A 27,811-nucleotide genomic window follows, 5' to 3' on the forward strand; every position below is an offset into this window, starting at 1 on the left:
GGGGGCCCTGTATGCCCCCACTGGCACTGGACCGCTCTGGGCCTGGCTCTGCTGCCTCCTGCTCGTCTCCGGCCAGGTTGCATGAAGAAGCCTCCAGAGCGCACGTGCCTCCACCCTCCCCAGCCGGCAAGCACACTGGGAGGAGGCCAGGCCAGGGTCAGGGCCTGACTCCACTCAGCTGGGTGCTGCCTGTGCTGGGTGGGGCATGGGGAGGTCCCATTTCCAGCGACTGGCCGCTGGGGGCCTAGGGCAGCGCCAGGCGCTGTCACAGCGAGGATCCAGTGCCTTTTACATAGATCAAAGGCTGCTGCTGCTGCTGTGCCTGCCCGTCACCCCAAGGTTCAGGGAGGGTGTGGGATTGGGAGAATGTATAGTCCTTGGTGTTTGGGGACCTGGCCACCAGCAGGTCCTCTCTTCCAGAGTTACGCTCTGCCACTGAGGCTGAGAAGGAACTGTGTGCCCTGGTCTCCGTGATGGTGGCCTATGAAGTGTGCCTGAAGGTGCCCAGTTGAGGCCTTAAAGCTGAGCACTGTGTTGCTTTAGGGGTTTCCCTTTGTGTGGTGTGGGGGAGGGGGTGCAGTGGCCCAGGCCCACAGGAGGGGCTGCCTTGGGGACATGAGTGCCCTGTATGCAGGGCTGCAAAGCAGGGAGGACTTGAAGGGGGGTGTTAGGCAATTATGTTTGGTTTTTAGAGCTTGGGTGGGATGTGGGAGGCAATGGACAGGGATGCAGAAGGCACGGTTCAAGTCAGGTGCTGAGATTGCCCCAGTACACTAAGGGCAAACAAAACCATGGCAAGGCCTGCTTAGGGAGGGAGAGCAGGAAAGGGGAGGACATCTAGGGCCATGGTAGGAGAGGGGCAAACTTTGCAACCAGTGGGCAGTGCCTTGAACACTTCCACCCATTGCTACCTTCCCACTGTGGGGCCTTGAGACCTGCAGCCTGCCCCACGGGGCAGAGGGTGTTATAACAGTCCCTCATCCAGGGGGATACCACATTTAAGATGCCTGGGAGATAGCCAGGGCCTGCTGTGATTTCCTGTTTATCTGGTCCTCCTACCCAGTGCTTTGCCTCCTGCAGGCTGGCCGTGACCTGGCTTTTCCGTAGGACAGTGTCTGTTCCTGGCAGGGCCTGGGACGCGTGTACTAACTCCAGGCCCTGTTCTGGAAGTACTATATATCCCTCATCCTGCACTGGTCTAAATCAAGGAGGCAGAGGGGAGATGAGTCCAGATGGGAGATGCAGATGTGGACTTTTGGAGTCAAGGGGTGGGTGCAAGCAGGGGCCTGTGGGTGCTGGGCCTACAGAACCAGGAGCCTGTGGCCTTGGGCGCATGCTTTGATCCACCCTGCCAGCACACTTGCAAGAAAGCTAGAACCACCCTTGGGAGAAAGGAAGCAGAACTTTATTCCTCTTAGCTAGGGGTAAGAACTAGTGGGTTGTTGTGCACAGGACCCCCGACCCTTACCCCTCCTGGAATCGAAGAAGACAGGCAGAACCACCAGAAGGCTACCTGTGCTTCCCTCTCTCCTTTGCCCAAGTGGAGGCAGGTGAGTGCAGGGGTGGCTGCAGTGATGGGGTAGCCAGGGCTCCAGGGCTGAGGAGAAGGGGGGTTGCTTGGGTGGGGGTTAGGCACGGGGACATTTCTAGTTCTAGGAGTAGCTGGCCAGCACGGGCACAGAGCTCAGGGTACCAAGACACGGTAGGGGCTGCCTGGGATGTGCTCATCGCCCCACTTTACCACCAGCATGTACTCCCCCTTATCCTTGAGTAGGTAGGAGACACTGTAGAGCCTACTGCCCACATGCTTCACCAGGATCTCCTCGCAGGGTGTCCGGGGGCCATGCACCCCTACCAGCAGCATGTTGTTGCCTGGAGGGGAAGGAAAGAGGCTTTAATGCCAGGCCCACCTTTCAGCTATGACTACATTGACCCCCCTTCCTCTTGTCCTGTATCCTCCCCTCCCCTTCTTGTCTGTTCAGCATAACAGGCTTCCTAAAGAGCTGCCAACACTCCTATCCCCCAAGCTAGCATAGCAAACTACAGCTCCCTCAAGACACTTTCCTGAAAAACAGAGGATATGGCAGGGAGGCCCAACTGGAAAGGTGGCTCTACAAAGAACAGTCATACCCCCCAAAAGGCATTTCCACCCAACCTCACCCCCACTTCCTGTGTTCCCTGGCACTAGCCATTCAGTCTTATGTCTGGTTTTGTCTTTCTGGGAGGGCTGGGGCTGTAGCTGGGGCCCAGGTGCCCACCTGCTTTGCTGCAGTCCACCGTGAAGCTGCTCTTCTGGCCCACATAGGCCTTGCTCAGCCCCAGGCCCTTGGCCAGCACCTTGCTGGCATCAGTGGGACCTGGGCCTGGGGCCCCATGCTGGGGGACACCAGCAGTCTTGGTCAGGGAGTCCACAAACACCGATGAGGTCTCATGGAGGCTGTGGTTGCTAACGAGACGAGGACCTGTGTGGCAGAGCAGGTGGGGCTGAGATGGCTGGAGTGCCAGGCATTGGGGCTGGGCACCAGCAGTGTGGTACGACGCTTACCTGTGACTTTGGCTTTGAAGGGGCTGCCCCCAATGTGGTAGGGGCCACCATACTTGATGGAGATGAGGTAGCTGCCAGGTGCCATAGGGGTGTAGGTGACACGGTAGCCCTCAGGGCATTCCTGGCAATCCATCTTCACCTTGGAGGGCCCGTCAATGGTTACTGATAGGGCCCCAGCTCCTGCATTGCTTGTGTTCACGATAAACTCAGCTGGGCTCCCTGGGGGCACAGGAGGTCAGACAGGGACTGGCACGTTTCCCCAGCCTGTTCCCGAGCGTCAACTTGTCACCTTTGCACACCTCCTGTTGTCACTGAGTGGTTGGAGAAGGGGGACCCTAGCAGCCACATCCACACATTGGAAGCTGCACCCTATGACCTACCTGTGACACCGCCTTCTAGGCCAGCTCCATAAGCGGACACCAGGCCTGGGTCCCCTCCATGCCCAGGCTCCCCAACTCGGATCTTGAAGGGACTTCCAGGGATGTGGGTGCCATTGAACTTGACATCAATCAGGTACACACCATTCTCCCGTGGGATAAAGCGTACAGCATACTTATCTGAGGAGCAGAAGGGCATGCTGTGGGCCTGGGGCCTCTCCTCCAAGACTGAGCAAGTGGCATCTCTGAGGAGTTTCCTTTGCCTGACAGCTGGAGTCCAGCAGGTCCATGTGGCCCACTCAACTTCTTCCAGGGACTGTGCTGGACGCACCCAGCAGCACAGGCGTCCTGAAGCCTGAGGGCTGAGGCTTTAGATGCCCAAGCAGCCCACTATTGGGGTTCGTTTGGACTGAAATCTTTTATAGACAAAACACCTGCCTCGATGCCTCCTCGGAAAAGCTACCCTGAATGCCGTATTCCTTGCATGTTAATTAGAGCTCAGAGGCAGGCCAGAACTCCCTCTGGAGGTCATGACACTGGGAAGGGGCAGAACTAGGCAGGAGAGTAGTGAGACTTGGCTGAGCAACCCCTCCTACCCCTGCAGGCTGCCCTAGGCCTGTTTGCCAAGTGCCAAACCCTGGCTGAAAGGTTGGCCAGCCCCACAGCTAGACTTTGGGCCTCTCCCTCAGGAGACTACATAGTACTGCCTGCAGAAGCCTTTCTCCTTCCCAGCAGCCATGGCTGCCGAGCCAGATCCCAAAGGGCTTGTTGGGTCAGGAGTGGGGAAGGGCTGCCTGGCTGAGGGAGCCCTGGCGTTGGGCCCTCTCTCGGCTGCTTACAGAATCTATCTTCTTTTTATACTCTCAGCCTGCTTTCAGCCAGCTGGACAGGCCCGCTGCTCCCAGCAGGGCCAGGGAAGATGGCTGGGTGCCCGGGCAGGGCCAGGGCCTCACCTTGGTCAATCTCTGTGACATAGCACTCCTCCAGGGCTCCTGAGGGGCTGTGCACCTTGGCATCGATCGCCCCCTTGGCCCCGTTCAGGCTGACTGCAAAAGAGGCTGGCTGGTTGACCTTTAGCCCTGACTCCTGGAAGCATAGCAGACGTGGTTAGACATTGCAGCTGGAGCCGGGGTAAGGGACGGCAGGGCCCCAGAAGCAGGAGGCCCATGGGGTTGAACTTACCCATCTGGCGTCCAACTTGGTTTAAAGAGGGAGAGCCATTGATTCTGAAGGGGCAACAAGCCACAGCCACACGCACCACCCACCCCTTTCCCCTGCAATCACACACCCTGACATCAGGGAGGGAGGTGGCCCTGCCCCTTGGGCAGCACTCGGCCCTGACAGGCTGTCCCTCTTTAAACCTCAGCCCTGGTGCTCAAGGGGCACAGGCTTCTGTTCAAAGCCTTTAGACCTGAGACACGAGAAAAACTCCACACGGTGGGCAGGGGTGCTTCCTGCCAACCCCAAGTGTGGGCTGCACCCGGCCAGAGCAGATGCCCGATGCCCTGAGCTGGGCTGGGCAGGTCACTTGACACAGGGCCAAGGCCTTTGTGCGGTGGCTCTGGTCTGGCCGGGCCCAGGAGCCCAAGGCGGGCGGTTTCTCTCAGTGCCTCACCTGAAGACTAGAAACAGTAAGGCGGCGGGCGTCGCCAGACGGAGAAGCCACAGGCACCACGAAGGGGCTGTCAGGGATATGCTCCTCGTTGAACTTGACTGAGACCTCGTAGTCACCTGGGCAGGGAGAGAGCATAAAGGGCAGGCTGGGAGTTCCCCACTTTTCAGTGTTTGAGCCTCCCGCCTCCCACAGACAGCTGGGTGACCCTGAAACCTCAAGGTGGAGGGTGGGAGCCAGGGGGACTGTTTACATAGACCTAAACCCACACCACGGCCAGGCCTTCAGTACCTGGCTCCTGGACCACATAGGTCACACCACAGGAGCCATCCTTGCGGTCCTCAAAGGAGATCTCAGCCTTGCTGGGGCCCTCGACAGCAATGGCCAGGCCCCCGGCGCCAGCTTCCCTGGTCCAAATGCTGAATTCAGCTATGGGAAAGTAGTGTGTCCTTTTAAAAGGCTGCTCCCCTGGCCTCGGCCCCCTCCAACCGTGGCCAAGATGAGCACGGCTGCCAGCTGCTTCCCTGACTCCCCACCCCAGCCCAGAAGAGCAAAAGCCTAGCAGGAAGCAGGCCTACCTGGCACTCCGGCTTCAGCCCTCTCCAGGCCGGGGCCCCCAGCACGAACCTTGTGGGCTCCCCCTTCCCCTAGGGGCCCCACGGTGAACTGGAAGGGGCTCCCAGGTACGTGCTGGCCCTTGTACTTGACGCTGACTGTATGCATGCCCATCTCAGCAGGCACAAAGCGGATGCAGTATGTATGGTTCTCTCCTTCCACTATCTCAGCCTCATGGCTCTTGCCTGATGGGCTGGTTACCTGAGCTGTCATGTCCTGGATGCTAATTTCTGTAGGTGGAGGACAACAGCTTAATAAGCAGGAGCCCCAGGCCCCACCCCTGCCCTTGGGGCTGCTACCCACCCAGAATTCCCCAGTACCGCTCCCTGGCTGCCTACAGCTCCTACCAGGGATCTTCAGGCTGAGGTCACAGTGACTGCCAACATTGGCCACTGATGGGGCCCGTCGCCTGCGTGTGATGCTCTCTTTCACCCGACCCTCTCCTGTCACCTTCACAGAGAAGGGGCTGCCTGCAGGAGGAAAGCACAGCCCATGCCCCACACAGTTTACGTTCTGCTGGTGGCAAGGAGGGTCGCCCAGCCATGAGGGAGAGGTGTGGATGCTGTACTTACCAGGCACATGCTGGTCAGCAAACTTGATGTTGATGATGTAGTTTCCAGGCTCTGTGGGGCAGTAGGTGACCCTGCATGTACCATCCTCCAGGTCCTCTGTATTGATGTCCACCTTGCTGGGGCCCTCGATGGATAGGCTGAGGCCACCATAGCCTAATGGAGGGACACCCCTAAGCCAAGGGACCAAGCAGTGGTCTTGTCCCAGCTGGCAGGCCACCACCACCTACCTGCATCACGGGTGTCGATGATAAACTCTGCAGGCTCAAAGGTGTGGCCTTCGTGAAGGCCCTGGCCTGAGACCCGCACCCGGCTGGCATCCCCAATCTCTGACTGGCTGATCACCACTGGGATGGGGCTGCTTGCCACATGCTGGCCATTCTTCTTCACATGCACCAGGTGCTCCCCCGTCTCCTTGGGCACGAATGAGATTCCTGGGCACAGGTTGGGGCTGTCAGGCAGGGAAAGGCATGCCTCTCCAAGCCTGCTTCTTTTCCAGAAGGCCCTGCTCCTCAGCCTCTTACCCACGTGGCCATTGCGCAGCCGCTTCAGTAGACAGGGTTCCTCCCGGCCTGAGGGTGGCACCACAGTAGCTGTCAGCAGGCTGAGGTCCGTCTCCGAGATATTGATGGGGATGTCAGCAGCAGAGCCCACCTTCAGGTGCGACATGCGCATCGAGTCGTCACCTGGCAGGGAACAGTCTGTGTGTCCAGGTATGGAGAGACTGTGTCCACCCTACCACCTACCTGCTTTTGTCATGGCTTCCAGTGCCACCCACCTGTGACCCTGGCAGTAAAGGGGCTGCCCGGGATGTGCTGCTCATTGTATTTAACCAGGATACTATAGTCACCGGGCAGCACGGGCAGGTAGGAGACACTGCATGTCCCATCTTGGTTGTCGGTGCAGCTGATATCTGCTTTGGATGGGCCCTCAATGGCCAGGGACAAGCCCCCTGGAGAGAGTCATGGGTGAAGGTGGGAACTGCATCAATGAGGAGGCCCACCAGGCAAGCGTGGCAGAGCAGGATGCCCCATTTGGGGAGATTCTCCCCATACCCAGCTCTCCAGCGGATGAGGGCATCTCAAAGCACACAGGCCGGTCAAGGCTAGAGCTGCCACTTACCTTCTCCTGCATCCTTGGTGTTGACGGTGAAGACAGCAGGTTTGTTTACTACTCCATGGCTGAGACCAGGCCCATAGGCAGTGACATGGCCGCAGTTGACGTGATCCACATAGAACTGCAGGGGGCTTCCTGAAGCAGAAAGAAAGGCCACAAGGAATAGGGGCCTTGTGTTACCCTGAAGTACCCCCCCACACCCCAGCCCTGGGCTTCTGTGAGCCAGTGCAGCATGCTGTGGGGGAAAACCTGGAATGTGCATGTTATCATAGCGGATGTCCATCTCATGCAGGCCAGCCTCACTGGGTGCATAGCGCACAGTCACAGTGCCATCCTTGTTGTCGGTGATGCCCGGCTGTGCCACCTTGCCTGAGGGCATCCGCACCTCCCCTGCAGGGCAGTGGGGCTGGGGTCAGGGTAGCCTGTTGGCACAGCTTAGCCCCTGTGGCACCCAAGCTCCTTCACATCCCCACTCACCAGTAATCTCGCCTTTCTTGATGGTGAAGGGGATAACGAGGTCAAAGGGCCTCAAACCGGTCACATCTAACCCATTGACACCCACCAGGGGTCTCTCTGGGGCCTGCAGTGGAGACAGAGGGCCTGAGTATGGGGCTATAGGAAGTAAGTCCTGGGCAGGATGTGGGGCTTTTCTCATATGGCAGAACAAGGCCTCATGGGATACAAGCTAGCCAGTCCCCAAGTGTCTCCTAGGGCTAGGCAAGCTGGGAGGAGGTGGGCAGGCCATACCCAGGTCTGCGGGCCACCCTGGGCATAGGTATACGGCGGAGCCAGCTGCTGGGGCCGTAGCGGGGTCTGGGCTGTGGGCTGATCCCCAGCCAGCGCCTGTGGAGAAACATACAAGAGCTGGAGACTCTGTCATCACACAGGAACCCCAGTGGGGCCACACCAGGCTCTGCCCAGACCCCTCCCTCCTAGCCCCTCCTGACCGTCACTTGGAAAGGGCTGTTGGGCACATGCTCGCCACCAAAGCGCACGCAGATGACATATTTGCCCGGCTGGGGGGCTGTGTAGAAGATGTCAAAGGTGCCATCCTCATTCTCTACCACGTCCACATCCACCTCAGAGCCGTCAGGTGTGCACACAGTGCAGGTCACCTTGCCTTTGCCTGCTGCCTTGGTGTCCACAGTGATCACTGTCTCCTCCCCAATCTGGATGGTGGGGCCAATGCCAGCACCTGGTGGGCAGGGCGGGTCCCCAAAGGGGGGCCAGTGCGTGAACTTGGTGCTCAGGACACTGCGCTCCGCCTGCTGCCCGCCCAGGCCTTTTACTGCCACCACCAAGCACAGCCAGGCCTCCTGCCCCCACCCCCAAAGCTGGGACAGTGAGTGGTTCTCAGAAGGCAGGAAAGGGTCCATTGGGCCTCCTCAAGCCAGGGTGTCGTGTCTCGGGGGGTAGCCCTCACATAGGAAAAGCCCAACAGGTAGCACCCAGGTGTCTGGGAGGAAGGGCGGGCCTGGAGGCCCATAAAGCCACGGCTGCCATCAGGGTACAAAATGTCTGCTGCCACAAACACCCCCCACCGCTGCCAGCTTGGCCTCGGCTGGTGCTGTGGACCATGCTGACCAGTGCCAGTGCTCTGGCGGGGCCCACAGCTGCCTTCACCCCTGCGGCTGGCCCCTGGGCCCCAGTGCTGTGTGCAGATGCGGTGAGGCAAAGTCCTGCTGCAGCGTGGGGGGATGTGGCACTTGCATCCCACCGCCCAGGCCTGAAGGTGAAACTGGAGTTTCCTGGCAACTGAGAATGTGCGCTAGGGAGGCTCATGGGGAGGGGCAGCCAGGGCAGCCAGGGCAGCCGGTGCAGGCAGGGAGCTGGGAGCAGGGAAGCAGGGAGGCGGTGGGGTTAGCGCCGGAGCAGCACGGCAGGCAGTGGCAGCACCCGAGGGGAAGGTGGACAGGAGGCCCAAGCCACAGCCACTGCTGCTAGGTTGCAAGGGCAGATCAGCTGAGCAGCCTCCAGGGCCCCAGAATGCCCAAGGAAAAGGGAGGGACAGTGACGTTATGATCTGGGCTCAGCCGTGGCTTGGGGGACTGTGGACTGTGAGGCCTGGCAGCAGGAGTGCTCCCTGTGGCCCGGCTCCTGCCAGGGAAGCAGCTGGCAACAGCAAACCCATTCAAGGGCTAAGTTCAAGGAGGTCCCCCTGACCAGCCTGCCACTGAACTCCCCTATTGGCCAAGGGCTCCCACTGTGGGTTTGGTGGGGTCAAGGCTGGCCTTCCACAGATGTCCTGAGCTGTAGACCTGAATGCCTGCTGCCCACCTGGCCCTGGGAGGCCTCACCTCGTACCCACCACACCTCTTCTCACTGGCTCAGAACCTGGACCCACCATCTACCTAATGGCCCAGGCCCAATCTCACAGGTACCCCAACTCCCCAGTCCACCAATAGGTCTTGGCTGCTCCATCCTCAAAGTACATTCCCCAAGCTGACTCCTGCCTCAAACCCCATCATCATCAGCCTGCTCCAAGCTAGCCTGCTGACTGATTCGAAGTTGATTTCGGTTCTCCAGCTAAGCTCTCTGCCTCCATCCTGCACACAGTGGCCAGGAATGGCAGGCTGGCCCATTCCTTCACCAAGTCTTGAATCTGCCCCTGGTCTCCAAAGTCCTGTTCCTCCACCCTAGGCACACATGCCTGTCCATCAGATCCTGGGACCTGCTCCACAGAGCCAGGGAGTCCCTGCCACAAAACACTAGCCACTCTCCAGCTGTGGCCCAGGCTGCCTTGTGCATGCTCCAAGCCTGCAGCCTTCAGAGGCTCTGGGGTCACTGCCTCTTACTGGCGTCCCTGGCTAGAGTTTGGCTCTCCCTTCCCATGCCTGAGCAAGAAAACCTCCATGCCTGGTAAGGGACCATCGGAATAACGTCACTGCTGGGGGAACAGAAGGGAAAGAGGGAGGTGGGAAGCTGGGGAGGGTGGGCAGGCCACCAAGTGCACTTTGGGGCTCTGAGGCAGGGCCAGGCCCCGCCATGCTGGCCGCCCAAGCGGTCGCTGCTGGTGCTACTGCATTACCAGCCAGCCCCACCCGCTCATGCAGTCTGCCCCTCCCCTGGCCTGGTACACAAGGCCCTGGGAGGTGGGGATGGGGGTCTGCGGATCCAGCCAGGGCCAGGGACTCCCACTGGTTGGGGGAGACCCCTTTGTCCCCTTAGCCCATGCAGGAGCCCTTGACATAGAAGGAGAAAGAGAAGGAAGGGCCTGCTGCCCGCCCCCGGGATCCCCTGGGGTGCCAAGATCCCCAGACCCCAGAGCCCCCAGTGGGGTGCCTCTCAGGACGCACCTCACCCCAAAGCTCTCAGCTGCAACCCAACTTCTCTGAACAGGAAATGGAGGCCCAGAGGAGGGGAAGGCTGGAGTGCTCATGCTCTCTCCAGAGGCCTCCCTGGGCCCTCACCCTCCAGCCCCACCTGTCCCTGCCAAGAGCTGCAGCTGGAACCGTCCTGGGAATCAGCACAGAAGAGGAAAGGAAGCTGCCCTCTGGGCAGGAGGGGCATTGGGAGTGGCCCCAGCAAGCAGCTTACCTAGCCCGTGACCTCCGATTGACACTGAGGTGAGAGGGCAGAGAGCAAGGACAAAGGTCAGGTGAGTCACTCAAGGGGGCGGCCCCCACTCCCACACGCCGCCCCAAGCAGCGAGCCCTTGCACACAGGCACACCCAAGCCCCGTGCTGAGCGCCGCAGCCGCTGGCAGGCTGGCTCACCTGTGACTGTGCACTTGCTGGCATCTCCAGTGGGCACAGCCCGGACACGGTATGGGGAGAAGGGGATCTCATCACCTCCATACTTGATGAGGATGGTGTAGCGGCCTGTCACATCTGGCACATAGGCTACCGTGTATGTGCCATCATGATTATCTTGGATGTGTGTCTTCTTGGGCTTGCCCTCGGGGTCCTGTATGGCAGAGCACAGGGGAGGTGGTTGGCCCAAGCCCAACCAGGCACAGGGTTACCTCAGGCCCTCTCAAGGAGCAACTGTCGAGCACCTCCAAGCCATTCAACCACCATGGCCCCAAATGGCTGCCTGCATCCCACTGCATCCCTTACCTCACCATGGGCAAGGTTCAGAAGGGAAGCCCCAAAATGCTTGATGCTTCCCAACATGACAACAGGCAGGGCCAGGGAGCTTGGCGTCCATCTTTATCTCCATAAGCACCTCTCAGCTCCCATCATTTACCGTAGGGCCTGCCTAGGAGAAGCTCCCCTGGAAGATCTCAGAGTTCTATCCTTATACCTGGCCCATGAGAATGTTACAGCTTGGGAAGTTGAAGCACTAAAGGCTTCCATAATGTGCTCAAAGTCAGGAAACTGGCCCTCTTAAGCATGGCCCTAAGGGAGACCAGAGACCAGGACTGTCCCCCAACCCTGGCTGCATGCTCCACGTTGCCTGATGCTCTGGCCTGGGCCCCGTTCCTCCCTTGCCTTCCCTGTGCCTGGAGATACAATCCAGCAGGGCCATGTGGCCACCCAGGCAGTCAGCTCACCGTGATCTGGACAGCCAGCAGGCCCTCTCCTGCATCCTTTGCATCAATGGTGAATTCCACAGGCAGGCTGGCAGGCACACCAGTGGTGTTGAGCCCAGGGCCGCTGGCTTTCACCTTGCTGGCATCATGCGTAGGCAGCACCTTGACCTTGAAGGGACTGTTGAGCCAGTTTCATGATCAGTCAAGAAGGCTCTCAGCACCCAGTCCAGGACCCTCCCCCTCTCAGGGAGAAAGATCCAGATCCCTTACCTGCGGGTCACCTCCTCTTCCCCATATAGCACTGAGATGCTGTAGGGCCCCTCACGGCTGGGCACATAGTTGACAGTCTGGGTGCCATCAGCATTGTCCACCACGTCTACTGGCTCTACCAGGCCTGGCCCCGGTCCCAAAGACAAAGCCTCAGCCTGTTCCCTGGGCCCCCCAGCCCCTCCACACTGTATGGCGAGAGCTCAGCTGTCCACCCAGCCCCCACCCTAGGCCTAGACCTCACTTGGCTTTCACCTACTGGTCTTCCAGGAATGGCCCTGAGCCCTTGTGACACCAGGCACTCATCAGGGTGCTACCCCAGACCTTTCCCTTCCTCTCACCGTGAGTGCTCAGTGGCCAAGTCCTGTCTATCCTGCCTCCCTGGCCCGTCCCAAGGCACTGGCTCAACTGTCATCTGAGGCTCCTCCATCAACTGCCTCGCATCTTCCCCAGCCTCCAAGAGCTAGACCCCCAGTCTTCTTCCCCAGCCTGCCCAGAGAGGACTGTGTCTTCCCTGACACCCTACTCCTACGCATGTGAACACTCACCTTTGGGACCCTGCACTTTGACCTGTAGTGGGGCTACACCAGCCTTGCTCGTGTCCACCTGGAAGGACTGAGGAAGGTTGGCACGGACCATGCCTGAGCTCAAGCCAGGCCCAGAGCACTTGACCTTGGATGCATCCGTCACATCATGCACAGGGACTTTGAAAGGACTGCCTAGGAGCCAGAGAAATGGCAGCTTTGTGAGACAGAAGTGGAGTGTGAGCAGGTGGCCCCCACCTGGCCTCAGCAGACCTGCCTCCTCACCTGGTACTTGGTGGCCACCATAGGTGACATTAAGACTGTAGGTACCAGCCTCATAAGGGATGTACTCAACTGAGCAGCTGCCATCCTTGTTATCCATGCAGGACATCTTGGCCTCAGAGGGGCCCTCGACAGCCAGGCCCAGGCCCCCTGTGCCAGCTCCCCTGGCCCAGACAGACACTCTATTATTCCATGGGGTTCCAAGGCCCATGGAAGCCCCTGCCTCCGGGGTGCATGCTCACCTGGTCTCCACAGTGAACTTGTTGGGCTTGTTGGTGGTGCCACTTTGGATGCCGGGCCCATGCACGCGCACTCGGGAGGGGTCACAACCCTCAGTCACAGGCACCTGGAAGGGGCTGCTGGGCACAGGGCTGCCATCATAGGTCACATCCACAGAGTGGAGACCTGGAGGAGAGCAGGCTGGGTCAGGAGAAGCCCAGGCTGCCCTGCTCCCACCCCCGCCCTCCGGAGCCCCAGCACGCACCCTCCTCATAAGGGGTGTACTCCACTTTATATGTGCCGTCACCACAGTCCTGCATGTAGGTCTCAGTCAGGTTGCCGGAGGGGTTGGCCACACGAGCCTTAACATGGGGCCCTCCAGTCTGTGTCAGAGCCCGGGCATCCACACTGAATTCGGTAGTAGCCTCTCGGAAGACACCTGCAGAGGGAGAATAGTGGGAGGAGGGACAGGTCTCCAGGAGCTCTGGGGACCCTGGCTCCCTCCTGGTTCCTGGGTCCCATGGTGGGGCCTCTCACCTTGACCCTCGATCCCAGGCCCGTAGCACTGGACACCCGAGGTGTCCACTGCAGGCTCCACTTGCAGCTTGCTGGGGAAGTTGGGAACTGGCTGGCCGCCGTACTTGATGGTGACAGTGTAGGCCCCAGGGCAAAGAGGGATGTAGGTGATGGTGTGTGTGCCGTCACCATGGTCCTGGATATGTACCTCGGCGGGCAGCCCCGCCTCAGAACGGATCTCGATGGTCAGCTCTGCGCTGCCTGCACTTGAGCAGTCCACATGGAACTGGCCTGCCTCACCAGCAGTGGCCCGCTCCAGCCCAGGTCCTGAGCACTTGACCTTGGACGCGTCAAAGCAGGGAACCACATGGGCCTTGAATGGGGAGCCGGGGATATGGGTATCAGCGAAGAGTATGTTGATGTTGTAGTCCCCAGGTTCAGTGGGCACGTAGGACACAGAGCATGTGCCATCCCCGTTGTCTAGGCACTCGAGCTGGGCCTCACAGGGGCCCTCCACTGTCAGGCCCAGTCCGCCTGTGCCAGCACCCTTGGTGTCGATGGTGAAGCGGGCAGGGGAGCCTGCACTACCCCCCTGCAGCCCTGGCCCAAACGCCTTCACCTGAGGGAAGAGGAGTAGGTCAGGAGCTGGAGTCACGCTGACCTCCCTGACCTTGATCCCAGACCCCTAGCCTGACCTTCCGTCTACCTCTTCTTGCTCTGGTTTCCTTCCCCCACCACACAGAGGCACAAGCAGGCCTAGGCAGGGTCATTGTCAGAAGAACAAAATGAGACAGGATGAAGGTGAGTCTGCAAAGACGTGAGTGGCCTCCAACACCCCAATTACCTTGCTAGGCTTGGTGGGGGGTACGGCTTCCAGAGGGAAGGGGCTGCCAGGCACAGGCACACCATCGTAGGTCACCTCGACCTCATAGGGTCCCTCCTCTCGGGGCACAAAGCGCACCACACTGTTGTCAGTCCCCAGGCCCGGTTCCACCTTGCAGGGCACTACTGTGCCCAAGGGGCCCACAATCTTGGATGCCACTTTGCCTTGGCCACCAGCGCCCTTTGATTTGACTGTGAATTCCTGGTCTTTGCCAACATCCACCTCTGTTGAGATGATGAACAGAGAGAACTGTGATGCCCAGCCCAGGTGGCCCTGGGGGCATCCTCAGTGACCACTACAAGGGTCCCATCTACTTACTCTCTCCTAGGCCTGACACCTTGATCTTGCTGAGGTCCAGGCTTGGAGCCACCCCCACCGAGAAGGGGCTTTTGGGGATAGGATCCCCTCCGTAAGTGACATTGATGCCCACTGGGCCCTGGGAGGGGTACAGAAGGACAGGGCCATAGGTCATGACCCTGGTCTCCCTGACCTGTGGCTTCCCCACTTGGGCTTGGAGGGGATGACGGCCAGAGAGACCCTGGCTTTTCTCCCCCATACCCAGCCTTCCATGTCTCCTCTCTGCCACATGGGAGATGAGAATAGGGGTGAGGGCCCCCCAGAGCAGCCCACCCAGCGCACCATGCACGGAGGCCCATGGGCTCAGGGGATGTAGTACAGCTGTGGGGGTCAAGGTAGCTACCTGTTGCACAGGGGTGTACTTGACCGTGTAGGTGTTGTCATGGTGGTCAATGATGTCCATGTCACGTACTGCATCCCCCTTGGCCGGCCCTGAGAACTGGACATCCAGCTTGCCTTTGCCAGCAGCTTTAGCACTGACCGTGAAGTGGGTGGGTTTGCCAAGCTCAACACCTGAGGATACACAGTGACTGTGTAGGGGTACCCCACCTCAAGCCCTCTTGAGACCCTCTCGCATCCTCCCCACAGGACGCTCATCCTCACCAGTGCGACTGAGGCCAGGGCCCTCGGCTTTCACCTTGCTAGCATCGTGGGAGGGCTCCACCTTGACCCGGATGGGGCTAGTGGGGGTGGCCTGCAGTGGGCACGAGGAGAGGAGCTGAAAGGACAGCAGCACCCAGACCTCTAGCAGTGTCAGGGGTCAGGGGCAGCAGCACCCACCTGGTCAGCAAAGAGCACCATGATGGTGTAGCTGCCAGCCCCTCGCGGTGTGTACTTGACTGTGAAGGTGTCGTTGTCGTTGCGGATGATGTCGAAATCGATGTCAGCCTCCGTGGGGCCCACCACGCCAGGGGCACACTTGATGCCAATGCTGACATCACCTGCGGCAGGGGTAGGAGTGGAGGCTGGGACTTCCTAGGGGCACCTTGCCCACCCACCCAAGGTAGGGCCTTACCCTGGCCGGCCTCTGTGCAGTCCACAGTGAAGTAGGTGGGCTCATGAGCCTTGAGCCCCGTCTTGGCCACTCCTGGGCCATACACCTTGACTTTGTTTGGGTGGCTACCGGCCCCCACATTCACCTGCAGGACACAGGGGCAAGTCAAGGGCATGGCCTCTCTAAGCAAGGCAGGGGCTCCTTCACCCACAGAAAGTGGTACAACCACCTTGGAAGCTCTGGTGGTTCACCAAAGGATTAAAGGTGCTCACTATTCACAACAGCCAAAAATACCCAAAGTCCATCAACGAATTATTTGATGAAGAAAACGTGGTCCATCCAGATGATGGAATGTTATTCAGCTGCGGAAAGGCAGGAAGTGCTGATCCATGCTACTGCGTGGATGACCCACAATGCAAACATTACAGTGTGTGAAAGCGGCCAGGTATGGAAGGCCACCTAGTGTGTGATTCCACTGATGACAAATGTCTAGAACAGGTGGGCAAACCCACACAGCCAGAAACCACATTAGTAGTTGCTTCCCGCCAGGAGGGCAAGTGGGGGCTGAGGGGGTAAAAGGGTTTCTTTGTGAGACGATGACAGTGTCCTAACTTTCAACTGGTGACAGCTACACAACTCTGAATGTGCTCAAAGAGTTACACTTGAAAGGGACAAACAGTGTGGTATTTGAGTTTGATCTAACAGTGCTGGATAAAACCAGAGCAGGCACCCTGGGAGATGGGCCCACAGAGCGCTGGCTCACCCTGAAGGGGCTGTTGGGAATGCTGACACCTCCCCAGGACACCATGGCGGTGTGCTTCACAGGCTTCCTGGGCACATAGGAGCAGCTGTAAGTGCCATTGCCATTGTCCTTGACGGATGCCTCCACGGGGCAGCCCTCACTGTCCTGGAAAGCAGGCAGGAGCAGGCAGCTCACTGGCCAGTGCCTGGGCCTGGGCACTTGCCTACCCAGCCCCCTGCCATGGGTGCACATCCCACCTGGACTTGGACCCGGAGAGGTGCCTTCCCACCATGCTTGGCATCCACCATGAACTCTGCCGGCTTGTTGACAGCCACACCTGTCTTCTCCAATCCAGGCCCACGTGCCTTCACCTGATGGGAGGCCACCCAGATCTCAGGAGACCAGGTGTCGGCCACCAAGGACAGAGTGCCAGAAGCACACTGCTGGGCATAGCAGCCCAAGACCCATCTTCCCTCTGATCCCCAAGCAGCAGGAGGACAGAGCCAAGACCCAGGCCAGCAGCATGTGCCCTTTACCCGGTCTGGGTGGAAGTCCTGGGGCGCCTCGCGGATGTCAGCCATGAAGGGGCTAAGGCGGATGTCCTCACTATTGCACAGCACATGCACGGCATACTCGCCGGCCTCCTGGGGCCAGTAGCGCACATCACAGGAGCCATCTCCCTTGTCGTCACATTCGATCTTGGCCTGTGATGGGCCCTCCACCGAGAAGCCTGGCAACAGCCGCCAACTTCATCAGCGCCCCAGTCTTGTGGGGGTGGCCGCCCTCTCCCCCCAAGTGCCCATAGGACAGCCCCCAACTTACCCAGGGTGCCCACGTCATCCCCAATGGCCTCCACCACGAAGTCAGCCGACCTACCCACAACGCCGCCCTCCAGCCCAGGGCCCCAGGCCCGCACCTTCTGATCGCCGCACTCAGTGCCGACCTTCACCTCAAAGGGGCTGCCGAGATAGAGCCACACAAGGGCATGCTGAAGGACACTGCCCTGGAGGGGCACCAGCCGCAGCCCAGTAGGAGCAGAGGTAGTCTGCCTGGGACCTCACCTGCGCCCAATGTTCTGGCTGCCCCATGTGATGGTGACGGTGTACATGCCAGGAACCATGGGGTAATACTCAAAGCCATAGACGCCATCCCCCAGGTCTTTCTGCTTCACACGCTCCTCACCCTCTGTCCAAAAAAAGGGAAGGCCTTAGGCCTGCCCAGCAGCAGCCCTGGGGCTGCCACTGCCCATCCCAGCTGCCGGCCAACTTACTGGGACCCTTCACAGTGACCTTCAGCTCCCCACTGCCTGCACCTTTCGTGTACACCTTGAAGTCGGCAGTCTCCTTCACCCGTACACCCTTGGGCTGAAGGCCCCGGCCAACAGCGCGGCAGGCACCCGGGTTACAGGCTGTGGGCAGAGGGCTAGCTGAACCACTGGGAGCCGGCACTTGGCAACCCCTCCCTTGCCTCCCACAGGGCTGGGCCACTGGGGTCTAGGGGTCCCTTAGAACTTGGCCACCCTAGATGGCAAGGGACACAAGAAAAAACCTTGAGAAAACCTGGGGACTATGACCCTAGGACTCAGGACAAGGTGGGCCTCCTCCCACCTACTCCACACCAGCCGCCGTTCCCCCCCACCCCGCCCACCCTGCCTCTCCCAGAGGAAGACAGATCCAAGTACCGTTGACCTTGTAGGCAGAGCAGAGAGCAGCAGGTTTCTAGACAGCTGGAGCGAGATCTTCCGAAGGTGAAAGCGTGGAGGAAGAGACAGAGAGGGGCGAGGGAGGAGGAAGGGCCCCAGCAGGGAGGAAAGAGAGTGTGCCCAGACAGTGGCAGAACAGAGACCTAGGGCGCCAGGGCTGGGGGCTGGAGCACACCTACCCCAGCTGTCCCCCTCCTGAGGGAGGCCCAGGCTACAGCGCCCCACTGTGGGGCGGCCGGGACCAGCCTACCTTGGCCAACAGTGACAGTGTAGGGGCTGCGAGGGATGGGCATGCCAGCAAAGGTGACATGCACTGTGTGGATGCCCTCCATGGTGGGCTGGTAGCTGCAGCGGTAAGTGCTGTCGCCCCGGGCTTCGAGCTGAGGCTCCACAGTGCCCTTCTGTCCTGCAGGGTCCTGGATCATGACCTCCACCTCGCCTGTGCCAGCTCCTGCCACCGCAAGGCACCGGCTCAGCTCTCTCAAGAGCCTCCAGGCTGCTCCTGGGCCCAGCAGCTCTACCCCCAGACCTGCCAGCCTCGGCAGCCTCCCCTCACCTGCTGTGAAGATCTCAAAGTAGGTGGTCTTGTTGGCAATGTTGCCGCTGGGCTCCAGGCCAGGCCCCTGGGCAGTCACTTTGCTGGCGTCACCCTGGGATTTGTCCACATACACCTCAAAGGGGCTCTTGGCAATATGTTGGCCAGCAAAGAGCACAGTGACCTGTTCCCAGGAGGGGCAGGCCATGAAATGGGGTCAGGGCCCTCCAGCCACTGCCCCAGCCACGAGCCTTCCCATAGACTGAGGACTCACCTTGTGAGTCCCCATCACCTCAGGGATGTACCAGACAGAGAAGGTACGGTTCTTGTCATTATTGGCAGTCACCTTTGCCTGTGGTGGGAGGGAACCCATAAGCCTTTGCTAAGAGTGGTCCCTGCAATGGAGGCACTGCAGTGCCCTGCCCTGCCCGCCAACAGCTCTACCTCCTCCTGGTGTCCAGCTGGGTCCTCCACATACACCAGCACCTCTCCCTGGCCAGCACTTCTCGTCTCCACAGTGAACTCGGCCCGCTTCTTCACCATATTGCCTGTGGGCTCGATGCCTGCCAAGGGAAGGTGAGGAAGGCACAGGCCAGCCGTCAGGGACGCCACCTCACCCTCCACACTCTCATCATCTAGGAGCTCCCATCTTCACAGGCTCAGTGCCCCTCTCTGCCATCCCCGTCAGGCACATTCTGAACTGGGTGAGCCAGTTTGGTGTAAACTCCGATCCATGAAGCCTGGCCTAGGGCCCCAGGCGCACTCTTGCTGCGGGATGGGCCCAGGCCTGTCTTCTGGAATGCACACTTGGGTGTGCCTGGGCCCTTGTTCCTGCGTGGTGCCTTGGCTGTTTGGTCTCTATTTACGGTAAAGCAGCTGGATCCTGCCCCCCGAACACGCTCCACCTTGGGCTTATGTAACGTGGGGAACTTACTATCCAAGTGCCCAGTTTCGACGACCCTGACTTACTCCCGTCTGATTCTCAGGGGGCATTTTATAACCTAGGCCTCATTTGGCTGAAGACTCCCCAGTACCTCTACGTTTACAGAGTGAGTGTTGTCCTACAGGGACAAGGTCGGTGCACAGGAGCACCCACAGACCAGCTCCCTCACCTGGCCCATAGGCTCGGGCTTTCTTCGGGTTCAGTTTGGGCCGCAGGGGAGCCCCTGGCTTCAGCTTGGCCTTGGGAAACTGGGACAGGTAGGTCATGACAGAGTGCTCGTCCACATTGGGATCTACGATCTCCTCTGGGGTGATCACCTGTCACAGACAGAAGACAGGGGCCATCTGATCTCCAACCTCAGGCTCCTGAGCCATGACCCCTCCCTCCCACTGGGGCTGTGGCCCCCAGGATGGCCCTGGGCAGCCAGGCAGGGGTGTACCTGAGGGATGCCCAGCCAGTCATCAGCCTGCTGCATGGCTTCCCGCGCATTATTCACGGGCTTGCTGGCGTCCCAGGAGTCCCAGTCAGGACACAGGCCTGTGGTGTGAGGAAGGCTGCTGAGTCAGGGCTGCAGGACCCCCTTACGGGCCACTCCCTCTAGTCCCTAGCTCCCTGTCCTCTACCCCCACACCCCTCACCTGGGGCACAGCTGTCGACAAGGGCACCCAGGGCCCTGCCACTCTGCCAGTCCCGACTGAAGTTGGTGATGGGCAGCTGTGGCAGCTTGTTCTGGATCCAGCCCAGCAGCCTCTGCTTAGGGGTCTGCTTCTTGGCTTCCTCATCCTCATCCTCATCCCACATGGGCATGGAGATGGAATAGTGCAGGATCAGGGTCCAGATGAGGCCCAAGATCAGCTTCAGGTTCCCGTCCACGATGGCCTTGCTGTCTGTGAGGCAAAAGAGGGGCAGTACTGGGTGGGCAGGGAGCTGAGCCGCGCGGCAGCCCTGTATACACACATGCATGCATATGAAGGTTGTGGGAGCCCCCCCCCCACTCCAGGGAAGGAGGGAGAAGCCCCCTGCGGGGAGGGGAGGTGGGGTTATGGGTAGGGCACTCTGTGCTCAGGACCCCTGTGGGAATGCAGGGGTGTCCAGAGGTGAAGGACACTCCTGGGTGAGGCTGGGGGGCACCCATAGACACAGGGTGACAGTACAGTACAGGGAGGGGCATTGCTGGAAGCCCCTGAGGACCCAGGCTGCAAACAGGGCCCAGGAGACCTCTGGAGGAGCCCCCTGCCCAGAGAGCTCTAGAGTGAGTGGGAGTTGTTGTCTGCAGCTGCCCAGGCAGGGGCTCACCGCCAGTCTCTCGGAGCAGCAGCCCGGCCCCAGTGGGCCTAGATGCTGGGGCCCCTGACCTAGTGCTGGCAGGGGAGGAGAGCTGGGGCTAAGGGAGAGAAAAGGAAGGCCAGTGCGTGAGGCAGTTGGGAAATAAAAAAACTGCTGCCTCAGGGTGGGTGGGTGGGCAGTATGAGGCAGGGGAAGCTGTAAGGGAGGCATTGGGCAAGGCCCCTTTGGGAGGAGGATGTGACCGCACCCCCACTTCCTTAGTGCCCTTCCACCCCCAGAGCCCAGCTGGGAGTCAGGCAGCTAGCCTGGCTCAGGGGAGGGGCCAGGAGCCCAAGGGAACTGGCGGTTGAGCAGCATGGCCCTGACTCACTGGGTCCCAGCAGGGATAGCCTGCCAGCAAGGGTACGTTCCCAGGGGCCTGCTCACCCAGCCTGAGGAGGGCAGAGGAGCCAGCGAGCCAGGTCAGACACCCAGCCAGTTCGGGAGCTGGGGTGGCAGAGGCCACAGGTGGGGTTCTTAAGTCCTACTGCCTCCGCAAAGCCTGCCCAAATGCTGCCTAACCTCCTTAACACCTAAGGGGCCACTGGGTTGTGGGTGGGCAGCTGCCAAGCTCACCACAGGGGAAGTGGTTAGGGAGGGTACCCTGCACCCCATCACCATGGCAACTCCTCTGGGCTCTGCACCCCACCCAAGACATTTCTTGGTCTCAGCCTCCTCAAGGGATGAGGGGCTGGGGATGGAGCCCTGAGAATAGGCAAGCTTTCTAAGAGGGTATCTTTGAAATCCTGCTGGCATACTGCCCCCCCAATAACCGCCCCTGACTTGTAATCAAGATAAAATACTTGTCTAGTGAATTAACTTGGGGTTGGGAGGAAGGGGAGGGACACCAACAAAAGGGCTCTCAATGGGAGGTGGCCTCTGAGTCCCCTGGGCAGCACCCTGAAGACCAGCTGAACTACTCAAAGCAGAGTAGCCCCCCTGTTCCCAGACTGGGTTGGTCCTGGTCCTGCACCACTGCTTTGCACTGTCCTCAGATGGTGGCCGGAGGGTGGAGGGGGGCTTCAGGCTGGGGCTGACCGGAAGGTTCAGAGAAGACTAAGGGCACAGGACCAGCCAGGGCTTCCCACCAGGTCCCCACCTCTGGAGTCCTGGGTCTAGCCCAAGAGCCATCAGGAGGCATGAGGCCCTCAGTGACCCAGGGATCACAAGCCAACCCATCAGCCTTGGTCCACAGGAGGCCAGCCTGGGTCCTCTCCATCCCCCTCCCAGGGTTGGGAGACTGCCTGGTTGTGCGGCCCCGCCCCATCCCACCCCCTTTCCCCAGCCCCTGGGCCAGCCTGCCCCCTCCCTCCCCTAATCACTGCCGCTTTCCAACATTTTTTTGCCTTATATGGCAAAGCTCTGGGAACTAGGCCTGCTCCAGCCAGCTCACAAGAAAAGGGAGGGAGAAGACCCCCCCAGACAGTTGGGGTGTGGCTCGCTTCCCCACATCCGGTTGCCCCCCCCAGAGATGACTCAGCTTGGCTAGAGTGAGGCTGAGACTTAGGGGTGGGCCTCAGCCTCAACTGGCATTCCAAAGAAAGAGGTGGGGCCCCTGAGACCTGCCCTCTGAGTAGTCGTGGGCATCTGGGTCCTGGTCCCTCAACTGGCTCTGGCTCAGCAACGAACATGCCGGGGCCACAGGGACCGCCAGAAGGCTCCTTTCAATTCTGGAAAAAGCTCAGGTCCCTCCATCTCTCCCTGTTGCTCATTACACCCAAATCAGTCACCGGCTCTGCTGCCTGTCCCTGAGTGGCTCGCACCTTGAGAAGAGCCTGGGATGCTGCACTAGGCCGGTTCAATGCGGGCCTCAACAGCTGGACTGGCGCCGGGCCCAGTAGTCAGCCCAGTGCATGCTGAAGTACCTCCCAAGCAGCTCCTGCATTCTAGAAGCAGAAAAGCAAGTCCTACATGGCAGGAAGAGCTTCGCCCAAGATCAACACTTAGTGTCTAAGTAGACTACAGGCCAGCTCCCTTCACTGACCAACACCCAGACTCATCTAAGGTGCCATTTTGTTAGCAATGGTCCTCTCTGGCCCCCTAAGTTCCCCGGGGAGATCTAAAGTAGGGGTTGAAGCCATCTCCAGGGGGAGGGCCCATCTTCCATGATCAAAAAAAGGTGAGCCTTTGACAATGGGACCCACAAGCTCCAACCCCGTTTAGGAACCACAGCGGCGACTGAAGGCCAGAAGGCCCTCAATCAAACCCCTCAAGGTGGCCGGTGCACCCGTCGTTCTCCCCCAACTCCGCCAGGCCCACTCCCACCACGGGTGCAGCAGCGGGGGCACGGCCTGCGGAGGATGTGAGCTCAGCCTGGGCACAGGCCAGCCCGGGGCGCGGCTGGTGAGGGCGCCTAGCGGTCCACACGTCTGTCCGGCCAGCCTGCACGCCTTTGTTCTCGAGGCCAGAGTGCAGCTGCGCGGCCCAGGGGCCCCCGGGATAGCGCCACGGCGAAAGGGAGTGGCTAAGAGGGGTCGACGAGGGAGGGTTGGGGGAGACGGGAAGACGCACTGAGCTCCCGCCCTCGTCCTCCCCACGCCACGGAGCGGCCCCACGCCCTCACCGATGGACACGAGTTTGATGCTCTCGCGGTCCAGGAACTCGAGCGCGACCGACACGTTCTCGAGCTGCATCTGGCGGAAGGTGGGCCTCTGGTTGTGTTTGCGGTGCATCTTCTTCTGGCTGAGCACTTCCAGCAGCGCGATGAGCCGTAGCCCATCGCTCAGATCCGTCTGCAGGTTGGCGATGCGCTTGCTCACGCACTTCAAGTGCTCATTGCACCAGCGCGTGAATGTGTTCTGCTGGATCTTCTTCCACGGCGCGTCCTCCGCCAGGTCCTTCTCGGTGGCCGGCATCTCCGCGTCCCGCGTATCGACTCCGCCACCCGGAGCCGCGCCCGCCGCGCTCTGGCCCGCCCGAGAGTGGAAGCTACTCATTTTGAGGCTCGAGGAGCCGAGGGGCGGTGCTGCAGCCTAGGCGAGGGGACGTCCCTTTAATTAAAGTCGCAGGGACCTCTGAGTGCGCAGAGCGATGCAGACAGCCGAGGTTGCACTGCGGAAAGAGCGAGCCCTTTAAATGGGGGCGAGGGGCGGGGATAGGGGTGGGGCGAAGTGGGGCGGGACCACGGGTGGGGCTTCGGGATCGCGCCCTCCCGGCGCGGCCCAGTTGGAATGCCACCCTCTCCAGCCGCCTCCCCAGCGGTCTGACCTGACCCCTGGGAGGCTAGGGGAGCATAGTGGGGCCTAGAAGGGGTCTAGAACGTACTCAAGCCCCGCGGCCTCGCGTCTTCACTGCAGGAAACCCTGCAGCGTGGAAACGCTGCGCAGCGTCTGGCGCTGGACCACTTGGCCTGCCTCGGCCACGCCATACAAGGGACTTTACTTACCCAAGGCCCCTGCGAGGGGGTGGCATGGCTCGCCCACCCCCAAGTCACTTGGATTCCCCCCGTCCCCGCAGCCACCGCTAACCCCCTTCTGCAGGCGCCGGCGCTCGGGGTTCCCGGCTGCACCCGAGCCAGCGGCCCTGGCAGCAGCTGAAAGGGGCCCGAACCTACAAGCGAGCCCTCGGAGAGCCCGGGTCCCGGGCCAGGCTCTGATGGGAGCGCCTTGCGCGCGTGCGCCACGCCATGCAAGCGGCCGCCCCCCCAGACCCTCTGCCCCGGGCCGGCCTTCCCGCTCTGCACGGCCCTGGCCCGCGCACCTGCGCCCGCCTGTCCCCACCGCCTCTCTCCCTCACCACTCCACCCCGGAGAAAATGGGGCACTGGGCCAGGAGGCCACCAGCACTCCAGGAGCAAGCAGTCTTGGAAGGGGCCGGGCGTGCCAGTGGGCACTGGCAGAGGGTGCCGTGTGATGCGTGCAGAGACCGCGAGCGTCTGCCTGACCCACTTTGCGGTCCACCTGGGACACTGGGGGGTTTCCTCTCCTGTGGGAGTGGACCCTGAGCCCAGTGTGACCTGGAAGGTGGCCAGGGAACGGGTACAGGGGCTGTTCCAATAAGGCTTGCCAGGCAGGCAGGCACTGAGCACCTGGGTCTGGGTGGGCTTCAGGGCCTGTGGCAGTGCAGAGAGGGTCCTGGAGGACAGGGGTGCCAGGGAACTGAGGGGGGTGAGACACGGCAGGCTGCCAAGGCCTGCTGAGGAGCCTGGAGTGTGTCCCCGGGACAATGGGGAGCAATCTGCTCAAAATTAATATTCTGGTAGACAACTCTCGAGACAGAGGGGGGCTGCTGCGGGGAGACAGACCAGCAAAGGTACAGGGACAAGAAGCCTGTTAAGGACACTCACTTCCATCTTCTTTAGTCAAGAGAAAACAGCTTACCCATGCCTTCCTTCCCAGAGTGGACTCACTCCTCCCACTCCTGTGCACCTCCCTTCCCTCTCCAATGTTCCCTTCTTGACATCTTTTTTCAACAAAAGCATGTCATTGTTCCTACTGTTTGATTCCTAGATTGAGCTGCAGAATAGTGGTAATTAAATTATGTGCTAAAGACCAGGGAGAGAGGAGGCCCTGGATGAGCCCAAGTGTCATGCCCAAATATGGTTGATTCTCGTAGAGCACTGAGTGTCTTCATTGCCCACAGTGGGGCTGTGGTCGCAGCCAGCATCTCCCCTGCCCTGTAGCATGCTCACTTTGGGGCTATCACCCCACTGGTTCTTCCTCACCAGTTGTGAGGGGTCCAAATGGCATTCTCCAGTGTGAGGCCCACCTCCTGTGCACTCTCCCCTCTTCTGACCACTTTCAGACACACCTGCACACAGCTCCACACCACAGCATCTGGGAACTGGGGTGCGGGACGGAGGGAGAGCTGTAAAGGGGGAACAAGAACGGATCCTTCCTTGCCAGGCCCCATTCAAGACAGGTGAATGTGGCCCTTCTGGTCCATCTCCCTGCCCCACTGGAGTGCAAGTTTCCAAGGACAGAATTACATCAAGAATTGATTTGCTCTCCACTAAGTGCCATCCAACTGGGTTCATTCCTTAATCTTCAGAAAGTGGGGAAACTGAGTCAAGGTAACTGACCAGTAGTCAACTCCAGCAGAAAAGGGGACAGAAGCTAAGGGTTCCAGCCTGAGGCTTTCCGTATTTGGGGAGACAAGAGATGGCGTTCTTGTCCATAGGGAACAAAGTACACCACCAGGTGGCGCCCCATCCCAAAGCCCCCAGATCGGGCAGTCCTTGGAAGTCAAAATCCAGCTCTTTCATATTTTCCCTTATTTGGAGTAGATTCTTGGATGTTAGACACACTCCGCCCCCTACCCCAAGCCAGGCTGTCAGACCCCAGGCCAGGCCCTCCCACAGGGGCGCCTCAGCTGGTAAAGAAAGCTGCAGAATGGCACGGTGAGAAGAGACCCGAGCTCCCATCTTCACCGGGAAGCCTAGCGCATGTGCAGGTGGGCCTGCCAGTGGGCTTCACCTACTTTTCCTGAACCCAGGTGGCATGGGAATCGGGGGACGTTGCTGCTCACACCCTGGCTGGCAGTGAACATCCAGCTCAGGGCCACCTGGGATATGGGCCCAGGACCCAGCCCAGGAATCCGGTGTGTTGGAGGAGCCCCTGCTTCCTGTACCTGGTCACAACCCCTGCCCTAGCCACAGAGCACAGCAGCCCGGGAAACAACTGCCCTGTGTCCAACCAAGGCAGCTGATGCCCTGAGGGCTAGTGCCAGCAATGAACCCACTGTCACCCTCCCCGGGGGACACACCGTCCATGAAGTATCCTTCCAGGTAACCATTCACCCTGAGCCCACATAATGTCCTGCTCCTAGTGCCCATCCTTCCAAGACAGTCATAAGTTACACACCGGCTGGCTCATGGATGGCCACACCAGCCTATATACTGCCAAACGCTCAGACACCCTCTCTCTCAGGGACCACCGTGGCCTTGGGCTCCCACACTCCTGGGCACCGACAGATTCTCGGGTGAGCGAGGGAAGGCAGTCCCTGGACGGTGCACTCCCAGGCACCAGGGTCGCCCCCAGAGCTCTCAAAGCCCAGCTGCATCTGGCCTGGGTGCGCGCCGGCACCTGTGTTCTCGGAGCCTCTCTGCCTACCTTCGCCACCGCCGCCCCAGGTCTGCGAGCAGTGCTGTGACCGTCCCGCTAAGAGCCCAATCACTGAGGCCTCACCTGCTGTCCCTGCGGGCGGCCGGCGACCGCGGGGTGGCGCCTGGCTCGCTTTCGCGCCCGCACCCGGCGCCTCGGGGCTCCGCTGACGGTCGCTGCACGCCGCGCGCCTCCACGCGAATGGGCTGCCGCCCGCCTTCTTGTTGGCCGCACCCCCGCCCCGCGCCCGGCCCGGCCTGGCGAGAAAGCCTTAATTGGTAAAATTGTCCAGGAGCTGTGGGGCAGGGGGGTGGCGCGCCATGAGCTCAAGTGCCCGGACCGCCTGGCGACGCCGCCCCCCAGGATGAGCTCACCGCCCAGCGAGAGCCGCCCTGGGGAAAAGGGGGCTCGCCTCTAGAGCCCGCAGGGTCTACAGGGCCCACGTGTCAGCCCAGCTGGAAAGGCTACCTCTTCCAGGGAGCCGCCCACAGTCACGGCTCCCTGCATTTGCCTCAAGCCCTGCTGGCCAGGCAAGTCGGATTCTGCCCTCTGGGCTGGGGCACAACAGACGTTGCGGGTGTTCCTGAGTACCTACCACCCACAAGGCCGCAGTGGGGTGGGGACCGAAGCCTGGTGGTGAGCAAGCAATCCAGCTGCCACTGATCTGGCCCTTGCTGAACGCCAGGCCTGGCCTGGAAGTGGGCAGCAGAAACGTACTGCAGTGTAGTCCTGAAGCCTGGCAGTGTGCAGTGGGGTGCCGCAAAAGAGCCAGGTGTCCGTGAGCTGTGTAGGCACAGCCACAGCCTGGCACTGCCAGCTCCCTCTTCCTCTTTTTCGTGCTTATTTCCTGGTAGCTTCAGATTCGGCAGCTCAAATGTCACTTCCTCAGGAAAGACCACATAAAGCAGTGTTATTTAACATTTTGCCCACAGTCCCCAAGAGTTACATTTTACACCCTGCGCCTGCACGTGTGCAGTCACGTAAGTAGTTTGACAAATCACTGAAACAAACGTTTCACCAAATGAGACTTTCAGATCTTTCCCTTATGACCTGAAAAGCACTCTGCTGTTTTCTATTCTATTCTACATCATTAAAGGAGAGAAAGAAAAGAAAGGAGAGGGAGGGAGGAAGAAGTTTGGTCACACCTGCTAAATGAGTTAGGCGATCAAGCTA

At 60.2% G+C, this 27,811-nt stretch overlaps 1 protein-coding gene across 6 annotated transcripts; it reads right to left on the reverse strand.

The window, feature by feature from the left end:
- Window positions 1-1,383: 1,383 nt before the first annotated feature.
- Window positions 1,384-26,878, reverse strand: FLNA (filamin A). Of its 6 annotated transcripts, none has more exons than XM_036887122.2 (48): window positions 26,723-26,878; window positions 23,162-23,649; window positions 19,911-20,159; window positions 19,712-19,809; window positions 19,442-19,589; window positions 18,774-18,892; window positions 18,604-18,681; window positions 18,351-18,513; window positions 18,045-18,245; window positions 17,363-17,500; window positions 17,154-17,277; window positions 16,915-17,051; window positions 16,629-16,822; window positions 16,350-16,463; window positions 16,114-16,257; window positions 15,372-15,495; window positions 15,137-15,297; window positions 14,960-15,050; window positions 14,700-14,869; window positions 14,318-14,435; window positions 13,961-14,223; window positions 13,138-13,735; window positions 12,866-13,039; window positions 12,624-12,786; window positions 12,385-12,545; window positions 12,124-12,294; window positions 11,579-11,702; window positions 11,330-11,486; window positions 10,551-10,740; window positions 10,372-10,395; window positions 7,782-8,029; window positions 7,582-7,677; window positions 7,312-7,414; window positions 7,084-7,224; window positions 6,841-6,969; window positions 6,497-6,670; window positions 6,243-6,404; window positions 5,949-6,152; window positions 5,722-5,874; window positions 5,497-5,619; window positions 5,113-5,379; window positions 4,826-4,963; window positions 4,538-4,653; window positions 3,876-4,008; window positions 2,926-3,102; window positions 2,546-2,764; window positions 2,259-2,462; window positions 1,384-1,872 (listed from the first exon to the last, which is right to left on the reverse strand). In XM_036887122.2, the coding sequence occupies exons 2-48, from the start codon at window positions 23,532-23,534 to the stop codon at window positions 1,685-1,687; spliced, it is 7,944 nt and encodes a 2,647-aa protein (XP_036743017.1). In that variant the 5' UTR covers window positions 23,535-23,649; window positions 26,723-26,878; the 3' UTR covers window positions 1,384-1,684. The 6 variants fall into 6 exon arrangements, with proteins under 6 accessions (XP_036743017.1, XP_036743016.1, XP_036743021.1 ...); XM_036887121.2 differs by having other exon boundaries at window positions 12,385-12,563; XM_036887126.2 differs by lacking the exon at window positions 16,350-16,463 and having other exon boundaries at window positions 12,385-12,563.
- Between the last annotated feature and the right edge of the window lie 933 nt (window positions 26,879-27,811).

The sequence above is a fragment of the Manis pentadactyla genome, chromosome X (genome assembly GCF_030020395.1).
Source record: "Manis pentadactyla isolate mManPen7 chromosome X, mManPen7.hap1, whole genome shotgun sequence".
Classification (NCBI taxonomy): domain Eukaryota; kingdom Metazoa; phylum Chordata; class Mammalia; order Pholidota; family Manidae; genus Manis; species Manis pentadactyla.

Coding starts and splice junctions, on each gene's coding strand:
- FLNA (XM_036887121.2), bottom strand. CDS start 23,534: ATGAGTAGCTTCCACTCTCGGGCGGGCCAGAGCGCGGCGGGCGCGGCT. Junction 12,295..12,384: donor TGGTGGCCACCAAGTACCAG/GTGAGGAGGCAG, acceptor TCTGGCTCCTAG/GCAGTCCTTTCAAAGTCCCT. Junction 7,415..7,581: donor AGGGTGGCCCGCAGACCTGG/GTATGGCCTGCC, acceptor TCTCCACTGCAG/GCCCCAGAGAGACCCCTGGT.